At 38.0% G+C, this 18,819-nt stretch overlaps 1 protein-coding gene across 3 annotated transcripts in view; it reads left to right on the top strand.

The window, feature by feature from the left end:
• Pbx3 (PBX homeobox 3) overlaps positions 1-18,819 on the top strand; it is a 191,696-nt gene that overhangs the window by 138,478 nt on the left and 34,399 nt on the right. For all 3 annotated transcript variants that reach the window (XM_027423733.2, XM_027423735.2, XM_027423734.2), the window contains exons 3-4: positions 4,655-4,896; positions 15,640-15,830. In XM_027423733.2, the coding sequence (XP_027279534.1) occupies positions 4,655-4,896; positions 15,640-15,830 (433 nt within the window). The remainder of the gene's footprint in view (positions 1-4,654; positions 4,897-15,639; positions 15,831-18,819) is intronic.

Genomic DNA, 18,819 nt, shown 5'->3' with positions numbered 1-18,819 from the left:
CTCTCCCCTCCTGTCCCTCAAATCCCAAGTCTCCTTTGGTCAGTGGTACTCAAAGATTGTCAATGCCTTTCTTTACTTTACGTTTCCAGATTATAGAACAGTTTTCACAAATTAAAAAACTATTAATGGTTTCAAACAGAATCTTACAATAATTGATTGATGACATCATTTTGTGTCTAGTTCTTCCATGTCATACTTTACAGCTTCCAGATTTCAGGGAGATTTTTTTCCCATGTTTGGGGAGAAAAAAGAGATGTGTTAGCATTAATCCTTATATCTTGGCTAGATATCTCAAACTGGCTGTCTTGAAATTCTTAAATGAAATTGATATTGTCATTAGTTAGGTTCATAACTTCTGACCACAGTCCTACTTATTACATGACAAACACAAAGTGAAATCTGTGGAAAATGATAAGGTCATCTGGGAATGCTGGAATTGCTACTTGTTTTAAAGCCGAAAGAATTTAAGTCCTATTGAAGATAGCTGATCTGGTTTTGTTTACATGATTCGGATAAAATATTTTCTTCTGAGCCACATCTGTGACATGGTAGTTAAATGAACCAAAAACAAGTGTGTCAGAACAAAATACAGAGATCTCATAGGCCAAGCTTTGTGAATAATTAGGAGTCTTGTTTTGTAGTGTGCTCATTAGGGAAGAAAACCAACTTCCCATAATAGTGTTTCATTTCTTGGCAAATAACATACTCTTTACAAAAAGTGGTTTCACCGACATTATAGACAATGTGGGTGGGAATGCTGTAGGGCTGGACCTTAGTGTGATTCCCAGTGTGTGAACTACATATTTGCAGTAGCTGTGATCCGAAGCCACTCTTTGGTCCTGGATGAACAGAGGATACTCATGGTCTAGTGGCTTTGGTCCTTGAATAGAGAAAAGCCACAAAGCTTAGTGCTCTGAATTTGCATTCCTCCTCTCAGTTCAATCCTTGTTGTGGATAGTGCTGTACTGCTAGAGGCTAGCACTGCACAGTCCAGCCAATGCAGATTCCTAATCTGCTTATTTATAATTCAAAAGCTTGCCTATATATTAATGAACCCTTAATGAGCTGTTGAAAATGTCTGAATTACAGTCAGATTATTGAACTGCAACAGCCCCGTAATCATACCATTTGAGTGGGCTGTAGGTACTTTTCACATCTGCAGCTTAGTATTGTGAAGGGTGTGTGTGTATTTGGAGAAAGCTTTATAATAATTTTGACCTGTAATTTATTTATTGCCCTCAGATGCAGTTGTCTATGCAGATGCTCTCTCCCATTATCTGTGGGGCAGGTGCACAGTGTGTTGAAAGACAGCTAATTAGGATTTGCTGAGAGATATGCAAAAACTGTGGGCTTATAACAAAGCCAAGTTCATTGTTAAACAATGTTTTCCTGTGTTTGTATGATTTGTCTAGATCTTGTGGATACTAAAATGAGTGTCATAGCTATAAGGAGACTGTAAACGGAGTTTTGGATTTTTGTTTTGTTTTGCCTCTAAAAAAATAATAATGCTGTCATAATCAGAAAGCCGTGATGTAAAACTTTAAAAGCCTCTTTAGATACACATGTTTTGAATTAAAATCTTTAAATTGTTGTTTCACCAAGTTTCAGTGAAGTTGCCAGAACCTTTTAATGCCTTGGGGCTGAATCATTCTGGCCTTTGCAAATCTAGTCTCATTAAAATGTTCATAGGTGCCCAAAGGAGTGAGGTGCTGTGACTGGAAGCCATGTGTACCCTGGGGAGGTTAGAGAGCCTGATAACAAGGATGGAGAGGTAGGAAGGGTAAGAAATCAAATAATGACACAAGTAAAGAAATAAGTAGAAATACTCAAACTGAAAATAACTTTAGAAATCAAGTATTGTTATTTAGGCATCCCATAATCATTACTTTGCTTAATAAAGAAAATATATTTACCTTTCAAACTGTAGTTTTGAAAGTGACTTCATTATTGATAAACAGCCTTCTCAATGCTGCCTAATTATACAGTGCTCTCCAGTCCTTTCCATTCACAGGATAAAGCTTCTGTTAGGAAAGGATTTTTCTCATGGGATTTGATGCACATAGTTTAGAAGGTACATACAGAAGGATTTCATTAAAACATTTTTCTTGTTCTTGAGGCAAGCACATGTTGATTTACTTATGGCTTTACAATACAGGCATCATAAGAAAAGTATTATAGCTATTAAAATATGTACTCATAATTTTTCTAGTGTCTACTGCTACTGAGCCTCCTAAGTAGCACAGGGGTGGTGCAATATTAAATGTTATTAGACTGCCACAGGTACCTGTCACTTGCCTTGTGTGTTCCCGATGACTTTTCTTCTCTCATGGTCTATTTCCCTGGTTTCTTAGTCATTGAGCATTTACTCCTGTCTGCCACACTTGTGCAGGGAAATCAAGTTTAATGATTTTGGGCCTGGCTGTTGAAAAACCTTACCACATACCATGAGAAGAAGATCAGTGTGCTTAATAAATACAAAAGGGAAATTATAATCCTTACAGAACCTTGCAGGCAAAACAAAACAAAAAACACGTTTGCAGGCAGGTATGGTGGCTTACACCTGTAAGTAATCCCAACACTCTGGTGGAAGAGGTACACAGAGGTGGGAGGGGGCGTCAGTCATGCCAGCTTAGGCAATATAGTGAACCATCTCACTCATCAACAAAGAAAAATTCCTCCTTTTTCAGAAGAACAGTTATTTAGAAATGAAGAAGAGAAACAACCCCTTTCCCCCAAAAGTGAGCAAAAGTTACCTTACAATGGAAAAGTGTAAAGAGCCTAACTTGATTTAAAATGAAACAGAACTAGAAGTGCAAGACGAAATCATCCAGTGAGCTCACACACACCAAAGCATGGAGAACAGGGTGTGTAAACCAGAAGAATCAGAAGAGAGAAAAGATGTTAAATTAAAAACACCAACTTAAGCTGAGCGTTGGTGTGCACGCCTTTAAACCCAGCACTCGGGAGGCAGAGGCAGGTGGATCTCTGTGAGTTCGAGACCAGCCTGTTCCACAAGAGCTAGTTCCAGGACAGCCTCCAAAGCCACAGAGAAACCCTGTCTCGAAAACAAAACAAAACAAAAACAAAAACAAAACAAAAAGCCCACCAACTTTAGCCTCTATGGAGCAATTCTAGAACACTTGTAGGCAATTCTTTCTAGTCCCCCAGTAACTAGCAAATACACCATCAGCAATGACATGTTCCTAGAGATTTAGCTTAAAGAGTTATCTAACTTTTGGTTTCCCTAAATGAATTTATTGCTTTCATATGTTATAATTTTCAGATCTTATTTGTCTCTGAATAGGCAACTGATGTAATTTTTAAATTATGGTGACTTAATTTTATTATTCAGTTGAAATTATTTTTAAACAAAAGTGACAGCTTTAAAATGTTTGTGGGGGAGGAAATCATAGTTGTGCATTTGAGCTAAGGCAACCGAGAGCTCTGTCATGCTGCAGTGTAATTCGGGGCATCTATGGATGAAGTCTTTTCGTAAAAGAATTGATGGTACATGTAGGTTAGCATATGAGATCTCAGAGATGGTGATCAGTTGAGGACTTGGCAGCTAATAGATGTTGCTGTCATGTAAGTTACACTAGACACAGAGTGTGTGCCGCTGTGGATAAACAACAGGCACAGGCACAAGAGGCAGAATCCAAATGCAAACATATGAGATGCCAACTCCCCCTCCCCATGCCTTGTAACTAGAGCAGGGAACCTGCTTCTGAACAGATTTACAGAGGTTAATTGGGCTGGGATAGTTTATATCGTGTTACACATTAATGAAAATGCTGATTTTTGAGCTGTCATGACTCCAGTGCTTTTTATACCACAATAATTATTTTAAAACTTTGTCTTCTGTGTTGCTGAAAACATCTTGGCAGAAAGCCTGTGTGACCTGATTAAACCTATGAATTGTCAGCTGTGATCTATTGTACTCAGAAGAGGTTGCTGACTGGCATCACTTGGAAGTTCTTGATATAAAAGCAGAGTGAGATTGAGACTTCTGTGCCCAGCACTCAATTGCTGTGTCAGTGGCACATTTTAAACTCTGTATTTGGTGCCCTTGTGCAGTTTGCTGGCACATGCCTAGCAATGCCCTTTTAATATGTATTTAAGTCTAGCTAATTACTTCCTATTGAATGTATTTTGCTTTTGAGATTGCATGATAGAAAAGCCATCTAGTCTTATTTATTTCCTAATTTTGGATAGAGCTTGTAGGTTAAAATTATTTTATGGGAATTTTAAATTATGTTTCTTTAACTGTATAGAGAGACAGATTAACCATGTTTTGATGAGTTTATTTATATCTCTGCAATATTCTCTTCTTAGGTCCTCCTTCCTACTTTATGTATAAATCATTTAAATCCGAAGCTCAGATAATTAGAATATTCTAAGAAGTCAAACTTACCTCTTTCTAAGAGTCCAAGTTGGGGGTAAATTCTGAAGGGGTGTAGAAAGAGTCCTAGGATGCATGTAAATGTATTTTGAAAGCAGTTCTCATAGTCAAGCCTGTTTATGAAATGTGAGCGATGACGCTCTCAGCATGAATTGTAGTACACTAATGTTGTTTGATCATTTTCTCAAACAAAATACTCACACTGTTTGTCCTCTGTCTCTCGCTTCTTCTCTCTGTCTTTCTCTTTCCTTGAAGGTCTCAGCATCAGAGGAGCCCAGGAGGAAGACCCTCCCGACCCCCAGCTAATGAGACTGGACAATATGCTTTTGGCAGAAGGGGTTTCAGGTCCTGAGAAAGGTGGGGGATCGGCGGCAGCAGCTGCAGCCGCAGCAGCCTCTGGAGGTTCTTCAGATAACTCTATTGAACACTCAGATTACAGAGCCAAATTGACCCAGATCAGACAAATCTATCACACAGAACTGGAGAAATATGAACAGGTCAGCAGCCGCCACTCTCAGTCCTGCACAAACCCTCTGTTGCTCTTCTACTAGACTGTACTAACCAATTCCAAGGGCCATAAGGGGTAGGTGTTAACAGACTAAAATAAGTAAAAATGATGTACAAAACCAAGAGTGTTGTGGGAGCCATGAAATGAAGCTAACCCTCATATCCCTTTGTTCCAGTTTTTACATTCATGGTACCTAACTAGCACACCTGTAAGCCCTTCTTTCCCACTTCCTTCAACCTTGCACTTGGTGCCATGCAGAGCTATGGAGAATTCAGCCTAGGCACTACTTTGTTCATAAACTTTAACCACTGACAAAAAGAGAAGCATCATTGCATAGTGAGTTTTTTTGTTTGTTTGTTTGTTTGTTTGTTTTTTTATCTCATACACTGTGAGTTCTAAGACCCTACTGGGAATTAATTCTATGGATTGTGCTCGACTATGTGGAAGGAATTTCTGGGATCATTTGAGGCTGAGACTCCTGGTTAATTGTGACTGTTCCAGGATAGGGTAGAGTAGGCATTGTGTGCTAAACCCTGATCACAAAGAATAAGGAATTAAAAATCTTCTCAGCAATCTTACTAGCCATACTTCATTGAGCCTCAGGTATCTTTTGAGTTTAAGCTGTGTCACTGTTCTATGTGCCAATAGCAGAAAGTCACATTGCCAATTTAACTCTAGCATGCTATCAATTACCTAATGACTCCAGATTTCCAGAAACCCCTATTAGTTAAAATGTGAGGGAAATAAGTGTTTCCTGGATTAACCATAATATGGTAAAATGTGGGTAATCAATTTTAACATATTTTAGTTAGTAATTTAGGGCTATAGTTCTACTTAGATTAAGGACTTCTCATTAACATGGATTCTCATTTAAAAGGTCTTTAGAAGATTCACTATTAGGTCAACTTTTGAACATACACAAAAATAGATGTTAGGTTGAGTCTGATAAAATAGATACTGTATTTTAGCAGTTATTCATAATGCCCATACACTTAGTGGGAAATGTATATGTGTTTTGGGGGTGGAGGGGTGTTCCTGGTGATTTTCCTTTCCTTAAAAAAAATTTAAGATCAGTTTTAGTTTCATGGCAATATTATCTCAGAGATGTCTCCATGCTCCCTGCTCCCATATATGCATGGCTTACTTAGTAACACAACCTGCCAGAGAGGTCTGTTTGTTACTTACAGCTCATGAACCAGCATTGACACATCAGCACCTCAAGTCCACATTCTGTTATGGAGCAGTCCTAGTCTCATGCAGTCTGTGCACTCAGAAAGATGCCTATGCTTATAGCACCTGAGAACATTTCCACTGCCCTAATGGTTCTTGTTGCACTCCTCCCTCCCTCCCTCCCTCCCTCCCTCCCTCCCTCCCTCCCTCCCTCCCTCCCTCCCTCCCTCCCTCCCTTCCTCCCTCTCCCTCTTTTCCCTTTCCCCCTTCTTACCTACCCCATGGATCTCTGGAAGCCACTCTTTGGTTTTAGTACTGAGTTTTCACAGTTCTCTAAATAGTTTCCATTGTATATGTTGGCCCTTTACCCTGTCTTTTCTTACATTCTGAGAATGATGGCATTGAACATCTTTATCCCAGAGGTGAGTGTTCTGAGGAAGAGTAGAAAGATACAATGCATGTTAAAATGAAGTGCAAATTAATATTATAAAATTTTCTAATTTGGGGCAAAACTTTCTGGTATTCAAAACTATGTTTCATTTGCAAGGATAAATTTTGCTAGAGAATGTTCGGACAAGAACTTTGAAAAAATTGTGTATGTGTACCAAAAAAATACAGCTTTCTGATTTGACATGAATAATTGAGAATAAACAAAATAAGTCACAGTTGAAAGGTTGCCCTGAGCATAAACAGTAGAAAATGGTTCTAGTTTGTAGTATAATCCTAATTTCATAACTTTATGTTAAATAGGTCTATGCATATTTACCAGGCAACTACCATTAGTCACCTTGCATAGAAACTGGCATATTGGGGACCAAATTGTCACATTGTACTGGTTGTTCCTGACTGTCCTCTGTCACAGTACTCTTTCTTCATACCAGATTTACTGCTTCATCAGATGGCCCTGTTAGAAGTTGGATGAAGCTGCCATCAGCAGAAGGCAAGGACTCAAGCCTTCTTATCTTAGAAATGCCCTAAAAATTTCCCATGAGACATCAGTGGCTTCAGTCTCAGCTACTACCAGGATCATCTCACTAGGGTGTGTGTGTGTGTGTGTGTGTGTGTGTGTGTGTGTGTGTGTGTGTGTGTGTTTTGCCTTAAAAATGCATACTATATATAAGTTCTACATAAAGTAATTGATCATATTTGAATTAAATATAAAATTGAGAAATAACAAATTTAAATGTTATAATGGACCATATTTCTGGATATAGTTAGTGGCTTCATAGATACTTTAATGCATGTTTTCTTCCTGTTTCTTAACATGTTCAAAAGGACATGTATAGAAATGTGGAATCTCTGCAGCACTGTGGGCAGATTGTGATGAAGTGATGGTAGATACAGCTGAGTTCTACTTTACACACTTCATAAGCTCCCAGTTGTTTACAGATGATGTATTGGTGTTTGACCTCTTGAGTTGTCTTTGGACAGCTTTAGAGCTGTGTTTTTGTCAGTGCTGTTCTACAGGAAGAAATTTTCCTCTGTTTAGACACAAGAACAAAGGGCTTTGATTACTTGAATAGTTAAAGATAGCTGAGTGAGGGCAAGGAGTGACATTTCTAAAATAGATAGTATTGCATTTCCATTCTCTAAATGAGGTGATTGTCCAGTGTCACATACTAGTGTAAGAATCAGGAATCAAATCAGGTTCTGATCATCTGCCATCCTTGTCTATTTAGTTTTATTGCTTCATACACAGAACTGGAAAATAATGCATGCTATCATACTCAGGCATCCTCAGATTGGCCCATGTTGGTTTGTGTTTGAAACAGAAACAGATGAAAGCAACTGTCTTAAAGACTTCCAAAAAATATATTTCCACCTTAAAAGTGATCATGGGGATGCTGAGTGACAGAACATTTATCAGGAAGTAGGAAGACTGTATATGTCAAGGCAGAGGCTTTGTTGGGAGATTCTGTGAGTCTCAAAGAAATAAACCACATCAGAATCTTAAGCGGTATTTACTCTGCTGTGTTTTGCAATGAAGCTGTAATGAAAATGTATCTGAAGCCTGTTCAGATTTAGATTGCCATAAAATTAACAAACATCACCACTGCAGTAAATTAAAGAACCTGGCAAGTTTAAAGCGCAGCCATACTCACAGTGAGCAGTCTAGTGCTGCAGCAGGAGCAAAATCACATCTAAGCTGCAAGGCTCAGTTTTACCTATTAGGGAAGGATTGTCTTTAGACTTCTGTTCTTTCCCTCCGGAAAATGTTCTTTGATCATCCATCTCTATTTCATAGACTGGGAGATTTGATGATTTTAGAGATAATCATCCAACTTCACTTATAAATGTTTTTGAGATGTTAAATGTTGGATGGGCATAGTGAGGTATTTAAATGTTACCACTACCCAGTAGGAAACAATACCATTCTCCTGTGGTCTTGCTGCTCTGACACCTAGCTGGAATATGATAGTTTCCCAGAGCTTCCAGCAAGCACCTTCATACTTCATCTTGAGTTTATTGCTTTCTTCTGCTTGAGAGACAAACCTCCATCTTCTTGATTAGCTACAAATCTTGGAAAATGCCTTTACTGTATTTTCCAATGTTCCTATGGCTAGAGGCCTAGCTGTTAGAATAGATGAATTCTGAATGAACTTAAGCCCTGGTGCTAATGAGTCTTGTTTTTAAGAACTGAAGCTCTTGGTTGAGCTGTGCTTTCTTGGTTTCTCTACCTTGTTATCAAAAGGGAATGGACACACTGGTTTTTGCAAATGAGATCTGACCTCAGTGTTGTCCTCAGTTGAAAAGGAAAACATATATCATGATCAATGCAGTTCTCCCACTCTGCTTGTAGCAGAAGAAATGCTGTATACAGGCAATTCATGTTGTAATTTACAGCTGCTGTAATAGAGATGACACATTGTAAGCTATCTACTATAATTATACTGAAATACATTTTTGCTTAAGGCAAAAGTATTTTAAGGTTCCCAGCCCTTCTTAAGCATCTGGAAAGCTGCTCTTTGAATTCATCCCAAATCCACTAAAACACTAGAACCAGACCTGAACTCTGTGCTCAAATCCAGGTACCATTTGGCATTTGCAAGAGACTACAAAGAATTACTGAACTTTTTGGAGATTCCTGGGGAATGGAGGATGGAAGAATTTAAGCCACAATAAAGACCATGTTTGTGGTTATGGAGTGTCCCTACATTATATACTTAAATTTTGCTGACAAAAATCACCCTTTGCTTGTAAAGGGATTTTATTTTATCAGGTAAAAAATGATCATGTTACCATTGGGGGGTGTATCTCATACTGAAAGAACTCTTCAGTATGTATGTGGTCCTAGGTTCAGTCTGTGGTAGTGGCAAAAAAGGTGTTGATTTATTGCCTTGTTACAACAAATGTCTAATTCCATTTTGCCTTTCATAATAGTTAAGCAGATAAACAAAGGACACTAATGTATAATTTTCCTATTTCAGTCTCCTTAGCAAGGCTCTTTTCACCCACCACTTCATGGGAAGTGTCTTTAAGGTCTCAGGTGTGCTGAGCAAGTGTTCTACTCCAGCCCCTTTTACTTTATATCAAGACAGGGTCTTTCTGAGTTACCCAGGCTGGTCTTGAACTTGTGGGCCTCTTACCTTCTGAGCATCTGGGATTATAGTCATGTGCCAGCATATACAGCCAGGTTTTACCCACTGTAAAGGATTTTCTTGCTTGGAAGGAATATTTGCATATTTCCCTCTTTTTCTCTAAGTTATTGGTTGGTTGGCTGTATATTGATCTCATTCCAGTTGGCTTATACAAGATCTTTAAATGTTAACTTTTATCCTTAAATGAGAATTTGTATATTTAATAAGCATTCAATGAATATGAAAATCTATAACACTAGAGAAAGTTTATATGAGGTCATCAAAACATCTAGAAACTGAATAGTTAAAGTTAGATTTTAAGGTCAAGTACTGTTTGTCTGAAATGAGGTCTCACTATGTTGCTGAGGCTGGGCTCAAATTCCTGGGTTCAGTGAATCTTCTGCTTTAGGCTTGAAAGTAGCTGGGACTATAAGCATGCAACATCACATCTGAATGGGCATCTACCTTAAAAAGAGTTATTCTTTCCATCAAAAGTGGGCTTTAGAATGAGGAAACTGTTGCCAATAATCACCTTATTGAGATAGTTGCAAAGACTGATTCAGTTTTTAGAAAGAATCACCAAACCATTTAAAAACTTTCTTTAACATTTGCACTTGTCCTCTGATTTCACAATTTCATTTTCAATTATGTGTGTTAAAAGTCTTGAGTTTCAACTGGAAAAAGCACCATCACAAATTTTTTTAGCAACACTGAAAACTTTAGTTTTGTATATAAATATTTCAAATGTATTTTAATTTCAAGGAGACAGTTTTACTAGTCAAAAAATATCACCAGAACATTACTAGAACATAAAATTTTAAATCCTGGATTATTAGCTAGTTTGTGTTTTCTAAAGAAAAAGGAGTAAATGGTGAAGAAAGGGGCTTATAATAAGAATTTGTTAAAATGTCTTATCAGATGAAGCTTTCCATGATTTAGGTAAATTGTATTAGTATAGTGTATTTTTAAAATGCAGTCATCCTAATTTTTAGTAGTTGGATTGAGAAGGAAAGGGATTTCTGCCAATATTCTCATCAGAAAGTTCAAGAAGTCAAAACTCCTTTTCCTAAATATTCCAGTTAGCCAAAGTAAATTTGCATTTATGTAAGAATATTTACTAGAAAGTTTTTAATTGATAATTCCACGTGGAAAAACAGATGGTGAAAATGGTTTATATTATGTAGTAGTATTATGTAGTCATGTAGTCTTGGGTACAGGGAGATCTGTGAACATCCTGCAGTGTGGACAGCATCTGCTGCCAGCATCTATTTGGATGGCCCTTCCAAACAGCTCTGGAATCATTTGAGCATCTACTCTGTTGTATGTTTTTATGCAAGTACACCTTTTGAAGAGTAGATGATGAGGCACTACTGTGCTTTCCTCTAAAACCAGTACAGATGATGATGAAAATGAGTCTGTAATTTACTTTCAGTAGTATAGGCAAAAAATACCACTTTGTCTAAAGTGCATGCATCTTTCTTAAGGGTATACCCAGATTTTAATTATCTAAATGTAACTACTTAACAAATTTTACTTAGAGTAATGAGTTAAAGTACATACCACGTAAATGAGATGTTCTAATTAATCACGTATGAACTACTGACTTAAAGAAAAGCTCTCAGCTCTGTGAGTGCTGGGCTAGTGCCAAATTGCTCATCAGCATTTCATTCATAGATGGCTTCGTTTAATAAGTTGTGAAACATTCAGCAAATGTTTTAGGAAATTTTGAGTTTTTAAATGCAAAAACTTTTCTTTAAACCTTTTTCTTTTTCTCTGTGAACTTCTGGATGCTTGTTAGGAATCACAGAGAAAACACCCATCTGGAGAGGGTAAAAATCAGACAAAAACAAAGAGAGCTCCTCTCTTAAGAATTGTTCACATGATGTCTTGATTACCTACAGTGGCATATGCCCTGCCATGGGTATAACCATAATGTACAAGTAGGCTTACAGGAATTTCAATGTGCAGTGAAAAAGTTAGAACTACTTTTGTACTCCAGCCACACAGTTCTCACAGTTTGCATTTGTAGGGCTTAAACTCAACACTTTTGAAGAACCCCCCCACCCCCTGAGGACTTTTGCTCGGTATAGTCTTTCAATATTTATCATAATAGAAATTAAAGCTACAAAACTCAGAATGTTCATTAATCACTTAAAAAATAATAGTAAGCTATTACAGGTTAGCCTAACTTTTTCAACTTTATTTTTAAAAATACCTTCAGCTGGGTGTAGTGACATATAGCTTTAATCCCAGTGTTTGGAAGGCAGAGGCACATGCGTGATCTCTGTATGTTTGAGGCCAGCCAGGCTTACATAGAAATTTCCAGGAAGACATAGTGAGACGACCCCCCTCCCCCCCCACAAAATAATAATAATACTAATAATAATAATAATAATAATAATAAACAAAAACAAAAACAAAAAGCTAACAAAAAAAACCCCTTCAAACCTTTGTGAGAAGAACATTGCTAATATGCTACCTTCTTTCAGACACTAATGTTAGGCATGATAGAAGTGAGCTTTATTCTTAATTCCACTTCCATGATCAATCTCTTGCAGTTGAGGTTTACAAGGGATTTCTGGGTTTCCACATTGGAAAAGAGGAGAGATGGCTAGATATCAATATCCTTTTCAGATAATTGTAGATGTCCTCTTTTATACATTGAAACATGACAAGTTACAGTTATAACAGAGAGTTGCCAGGTGGTAATCTGAAACTGTGTGAGTGAATGTGTTGTATTCTGTTCCTTGGGAAGTCATTAATCTAACTTGTGCTTTGAATAGATTTCTTCCCCATATACTATGCATGCTTATGTAGTATAGTGTATTGATCATTTTGGAAGTATTAACTCACTGGATTAAGGATATGTTGTGTGTGTAATAATGCACATCATTATCTATGAAAATAGACTCCCTAATGTCAACACTGAATATCAGAAAGTCTCCAGGGAAACTATTAAGGTCACAAGTTTTCAGAAATCCAAATTTCCATTTGAAAAGTAAAATTTTATAATTGGTACAAATCCTGCCAGCTGTATACCATCTACATGATGGACCGACTCACTTGGTTCATTTTTTGAGAAAACATCTGCCAAATAGTCAACTCCAAATAATAATTTATCAGTTTTCTTTTCATATAAAAATAGCATTCTGGGGGAAAGTGACTAAACTATGAATTTAATCATAGCTTTCTTGAGCCAGTTACCCTTTGATATGTAGGAGAAGAGCTTTCTGTGTGATTCCCCTTTGTCACACAGAGTATTAAAGACATGCTCAAGGGCTGAGATGTAATAAGATGGACAGTCTGCAATCTTCACCAAGAATGTTCCTGAATGAGACTGGCCTATGTGTTTATGTGAGTGTGGTTGTGATGCTTGTTTGTTGTCTGTCTGTCTATATGTCTGCCTAACTATTTTAAGGATTACCAAGCATATCGGTTCACAAAATGTTCTAGTGCTGTGCTGTCCCATGCAACAGCCAGGAGCCATTAGCCACAGGTAGCTAGTGAAGTATGTCAAGTTAAAGTAGTCTGAATTGAGATGTAAAAATATACACTGGATTTGAAAGAGTACAAAAAAGGATATGAACTATCTCAGTGACAGTTTTAAAGCATTTATTATGTATTGAAATGTTATTCCTGAATTGTTTGAATAAGATACATCATTAAAATTAATTTTACCCAATTTCTTAAATGTTGGCTCATAGAGAATAAAAAAAAAAACTTACATACCTCACTGTATATTTTATTGGGAAGCACTGCTCCAGAGATATGAGGTCATGTGGTCAAATATGAGTCAAGTTAGAAAAATTGTCCTTAGGGATTTAGTGTGCATATGTTGGCATAGAAACACCTAGGAGCCCTGCAAAAATATATTTCACAGCCTCAGTTAGCTCATCAGTTTCCAAACATACTGTACCTTTGGACTATCTGTTAACATTCTGTGGAACTATAGAATTTGTTAATCCTGTGAGAGATAGTTCAACATTTTTCATTTTACTTATGAGAAAACTAGAAGCTGAGGTTGTCATATTACACAATTTGGAAATGATATAAGCATCCCCTTAAGGAAAGTACACACACACACACACACACACACACACACACACACACACAAATATAATATATATATGTATATATATATATATATTATACTATTCAGATTGATAGTATAATGGGGAAATCTTAAATTTACTTTTTAAAGGTTTTAAGATAGAAAACCTTCTGTTTTCTTTTTAGTTTTGTAGTCTAAGCTACCTCAAACTCATGAAGATCTATCTGCTTCTACCTCTGCCTCTGCCTCCTGAATGCTGAGATTAAAGGCATACACTACCACGCCCAGCCTAAGAACTACTTTTAATCTACAGAATTCCTTAATATTTTGCTGTCTTGAATAACTGATTAATTACTGGCCTTTTAAAACTTATAGACTATCTTTGATTCTAAAAAGAAAGCAGACCAAACCTACAGAATCTTCTCCTCAGAAATACACAAGTGAGCAGCTTGCATGTGAGTTTCAAGAGGTTCCTAACAATCTTATCCTAAGCCTCTCCCAGGGCTGCAATTTAGATGCCTGTGCTTATGGTGAAGCCTGCTGGGTTTATGAATGTTAGCCAGACTAACTCTCACTCTTGAGTTGTGGTACAAAAAGTCTACCAACCTGTAGGTATTTACTGGATGTCTACAATGCATATTGTACAACTTCACTCTGAAGAGTCTTATAACTTGGGCCACTAATCACACACACACACACACACAAAAGAAGTCCTCACAATTTAAAACATTTGAAAAAAAACTTCAAATGAATGGTGAGCAACACTTAGAAAGTATGTAGCAAAGCTTAAATAAGTGCATGGTTAGTTCTTCAGTGAGCAATTAGAAAAAAACATTGTTCCAATGGGTGGTGTGAAGGGTGGTGGACATTATCACAGCTTTAAAATGTGTTTTTCCTGTGTCCTTAAGATAGAAGATGCTTTTTTTTTTATTGAGGGTACAACACTGTTTATTTACCAGGAATACTAGATTGCAGTGTAGGCCTATTTGCATAACATTGTAGATATACTACAATGTAGGGAACTGAAAGAGATGGTGTCTGAGGATTGCTAGATAAAATGTTCCAGACTCAATTTGTATTCCTGGTCTCTTTCTGCCTCTCCCCTGAAGAACTGAGATGCTTTCCACTGGCAGCTTTTGTTCCATGCGGTCTGCTCTGTGGATAACTGACCTGTTGTTATTAGGATGCTTGGTGTACAGGCTTGTGTGCTCATTGAGATCAGAGTCTGTTAGTCCTCCTGTTCTCTGCCATCATGCCTCTGAACTCCACACACACTGCATTGCTAGTCCTTTCTACCTGTGCTCTTCTGATCTCTGTCTTCATCTGCAAAAGTCCTTCCTGTTCTCTAGAGCACAAGCATCACTTCTACCATGAAGCTTCTGGGTGGTCCTCCTCCTCTGCAATTAATGAACACTCATCACCATCTTCCCATAAGCCTTCACACTGGTTTCTTTATGTGACAAGAACTATTCTATCTCATCTCTGAAGGCCAGCTCGTGCTCATTTCTGTGTCCCTGGCAGCTCTCGAAGAGTTTTAACTTCATGATCCTACAGTAAATATTTGTTGAGTAAACACAACACCCTAGAGAAAATAGGAGGCATTTAGTATTAGCCATAAGCATGCATTTGGTAGGAGATAGCAGCCAGTACATTCCAATGGGAAACATCATTTGGACATGGAGCAGGGCCAGATGGGAAGGGCAGTTAGGGTCTGGTCTGGCCCTTTGCATGGCTGGCCATTCCATTTCAGAAATCTGATGTTTTAGCTATGCCACCACTACTTCCTCAGCTGCTTCGTTCACACTCTCCCTACTCACTGCTAGTGATGCTGGCTATTGCTAAAGAGGTGGGAATTAGATGGGTGAATGTCTGGGTGTGGTAATACAAAGTTTCAGTTTCCTAAGGAGTGTTTTTTTTTTTTTTCCTGTTACAGGCATGTAATGAATTCACAACCCATGTGATGAACCTTCTCCGAGAACAGAGTAGAACGCGTCCCATTTCCCCGAAAGAGATTGAAAGGATGGTGGGCATCATCCATCGGAAATTTAGTTCCATTCAGATGCAGCTCAAGCAAAGCACGTGTGAAGCAGTTATGATTTTAAGGTCAAGGTTCCTTGATGCCAGGTATGTGAGGCCATGAGTCTTCTGCATGACTTTCCCCCTTCACTCCTTATATGTTTTCAGAGGAACTGGCTGGTTGATCTTAGATTCTTCTTCACTTTGACTATGAGCTCTTTTCTGTGAGTAGACAGGTGATCCTCCTCGTGGTAGCCATGTGTCAGACAACCTTTTCTCGTCTTGGAAATGTAACAGGGGTAGCTTCCAATTGAGTGACTCTGGAAATTAGTCAGCTTAGTGCTGTTGCTAGAGGCTTTAGGGACTAATTACATCCTTTCCATTCCAACACCAAAAGCTTTTAAGGAAAACTCTGCTTTAATAAAGGTTTGTTTTTTAACACTTTTTTAATGATTATTTTTATTTTCTGTATATGGGTGTTTTGCCTGACGGTCTGTGTCTATTCATCAATGTGTGCAGGAGCTCATGATGGTCAGAAGAGGGCATCAGGTCCTGGAAGTGGAGTTGGGTACAGTTGTGAGCCACCATGTGGGTGCTGGGAACTGTAGCCAGGTACTTTGCAAGAGCATCAAGTACACCCAACTGCTGAGCTGTCTCTCCAGTCCCTCTAAGAATTTAATATTTACCTTACTTGTGTATACTGTCTGAAAACACTTGGACATGGTGATACTCATGAGAAACAGCCCTATTTGATTGGTCTTATTACCATAAAACACCAGTCTCTATAAGGCCGAGTGAGAAAGTCTGCTTGTGTCCCTCTGTAGAGTGAGGTAATGCATTGTATGTGGTAGTTAATTGTGTTTGGTGACCTACTGAATGACACAGAAGAACTGTCAAGGACTTAGTACACACCGGCTGTGAAGATACCTCTGGGACATTTCTCAAGCAGGGGTCTGTCCAGCTTTGGAAAGGAATTTCTGTTTTATCATGTTTTCTTCTCCCCTTGGATTCTGACAGAAGCCATCCTTTTCATCTAAATCTAACAGTACTATCAAAGGTATGTGAGGCAGTGTTTCAGCTAGAAAACTAAGAGGGTGACCATTTGTATGTCAAACCTGTCTAAGATTCAAGCAGGAGATAATTTTCCACCTAACTATATGATGTTTTCCTAATTAAGCAAAATTTTGTATCCCCTGATCCTGCTGAACTGTTCACCAGGATTCTCAGTCTTCTTTTGGTGTCTCTCATACTGCCTTTTTGCTTTCCTCTTTCTTGGTCTACTGGTTCCTGTTCATCCTTTTGTAACTAAGCTAGCATAAAACCTTTTCCCAAGAGGCCACCCCCCCCCCCACCGCTCTGTTCCCAGGCTCACTCCCCACAGCCCAGTCTCATCAACCCTTACCCTCAGTACCACTGCCCCATGCTTTGCTTAAAACTATGGTAGCCTGTTGGGTTTGAAGGTACAGTACACTGTAAATCTTAGCATGCATAATGCTCTGAGTTTTATCCTAGTACCAAAAGACAGATAAAATAAATAAGTAAATAAATAAAACAAGACTACAGTTTGTCATTGCTGGTTAACTCACATAAGCACTTCCTGATGGTGGTTAAGGCTCTCTGTGTGCGGACTGTTCTAAGCTGTTGTGAAGATTTTCTGTTTTGGATTTTTTTGTTTGTTTTATGCTGAGGATGGAACACAGGCTGTTGCACATGACAGGCAAGCTTTGTACCAATGAGCTACACTCTCAGCCCCATTGACAGTTGTTACTTTGAGATAGTCTCAGTCTCCCAATTGTTCTGCCTCAGACTCAAGAGGAACTGGGATTCCAGCTGGTGTCACCACCCTTGACTGTTTTGAGGTTTACTATTGTTTCTAGGTATAAAATACCAAGGTCCATTGTAGAAAGTCTAGAAAATGCATAAACTACAAGGTAGAGGGCATTCATAATTTTATTCTAAAAAAAAAAAAAAAAGCCTTGCAAATGTTTTAATGTATTCCCTTCTGTTTTTTCATTTGTTTGGTTTTATTGTTATTTTGAGACAAGGTCTCACTGTGTAGCCCTTGTTGCCTGAAACTTTTTGTAGATTGGACTCAAACAGAGATCTGCCTGCCTCTGTCTTCCAATGCTGGGATTAAAGGTGTTCACCACCATACCCAGGCCCTTAGTTTATGTATTAGCATTTTAATTATTTTCACTAGTTTGCATTATAGCTTGCTCCCCAACCCTTCCCTTCTTCTTTCTTTAGTTACTCACTTGTGCTATGGGGCAGTTAACCAGGCTAGCAAGTGTTTGTACCAGTTTAGCTTGCATTTTATTTCAGGAGACAGATAATAAGCAGGTATCACATACACTATCAAATAGTGTCCTATTGGATGATCCAGTGACTGTAATAGGATGATAAGTCAGAGGAGACACTATGAAGAAGGTATTATGTACTTGATCTTTTGACCTTAGAATGGTCTTCCATGGGTTACTTCTCAGAATGGGATACTTTTTACTCCTCTGTCTTGCAGTTTTTCATGCCTCCCCCCAACACACAACCAGGCCACAGAGTCATTGAAGGTCAAAATGACATCAAGTATGAGTGCCAACTTTTTATTTTATGGATATTTTAAAAATATTTCATTAGAAATATATCAAGGAAAAAATACTACACAATTATATTTGAATACATGGCATACTTTTTTCCACAGATGACTGTGACTTGTGCTCCTATTTTCAAAAAAAGGGTACTTTTTAAATTGTAATAAAAGCTCACTTTCATTAGCAGAGTAAAGTTCTTGCAACCTTAAATTTTGAAATGGGAGATTTAAAATTTTTATTTTTTATTATGCATATATGTTCATGTCCAAAAGTGGTTTTGTGTATGTGGGTATATATTTTCATTTTAAAAATGATTCTATGTGTTTGCACTCGTGCTGTGTGTGTGTGTGTGTGTGTGTGTGTGTAGTATATATATGATTCTGAGCCTGATAGATGCTGGGAACTGAACCTGTGTCCTCTGTACCAGCAATGAGCACTGTTAACTGCTGAGCAATCTCCAGCCCCACCCACCAGTTTTTGTTTGTTTGATTTAATAATATTTTTATTATTAT

This window comes from Cricetulus griseus, chromosome 6 (assembly GCF_003668045.3).
Source record: "Cricetulus griseus strain 17A/GY chromosome 6, alternate assembly CriGri-PICRH-1.0, whole genome shotgun sequence".
In the NCBI taxonomy this organism is placed as follows: domain Eukaryota; kingdom Metazoa; phylum Chordata; class Mammalia; order Rodentia; family Cricetidae; genus Cricetulus; species Cricetulus griseus.
The sequence above is the reverse complement of the archived record's forward strand: the minus strand, read 5'-3'. Positions and strand labels throughout refer to the sequence as shown.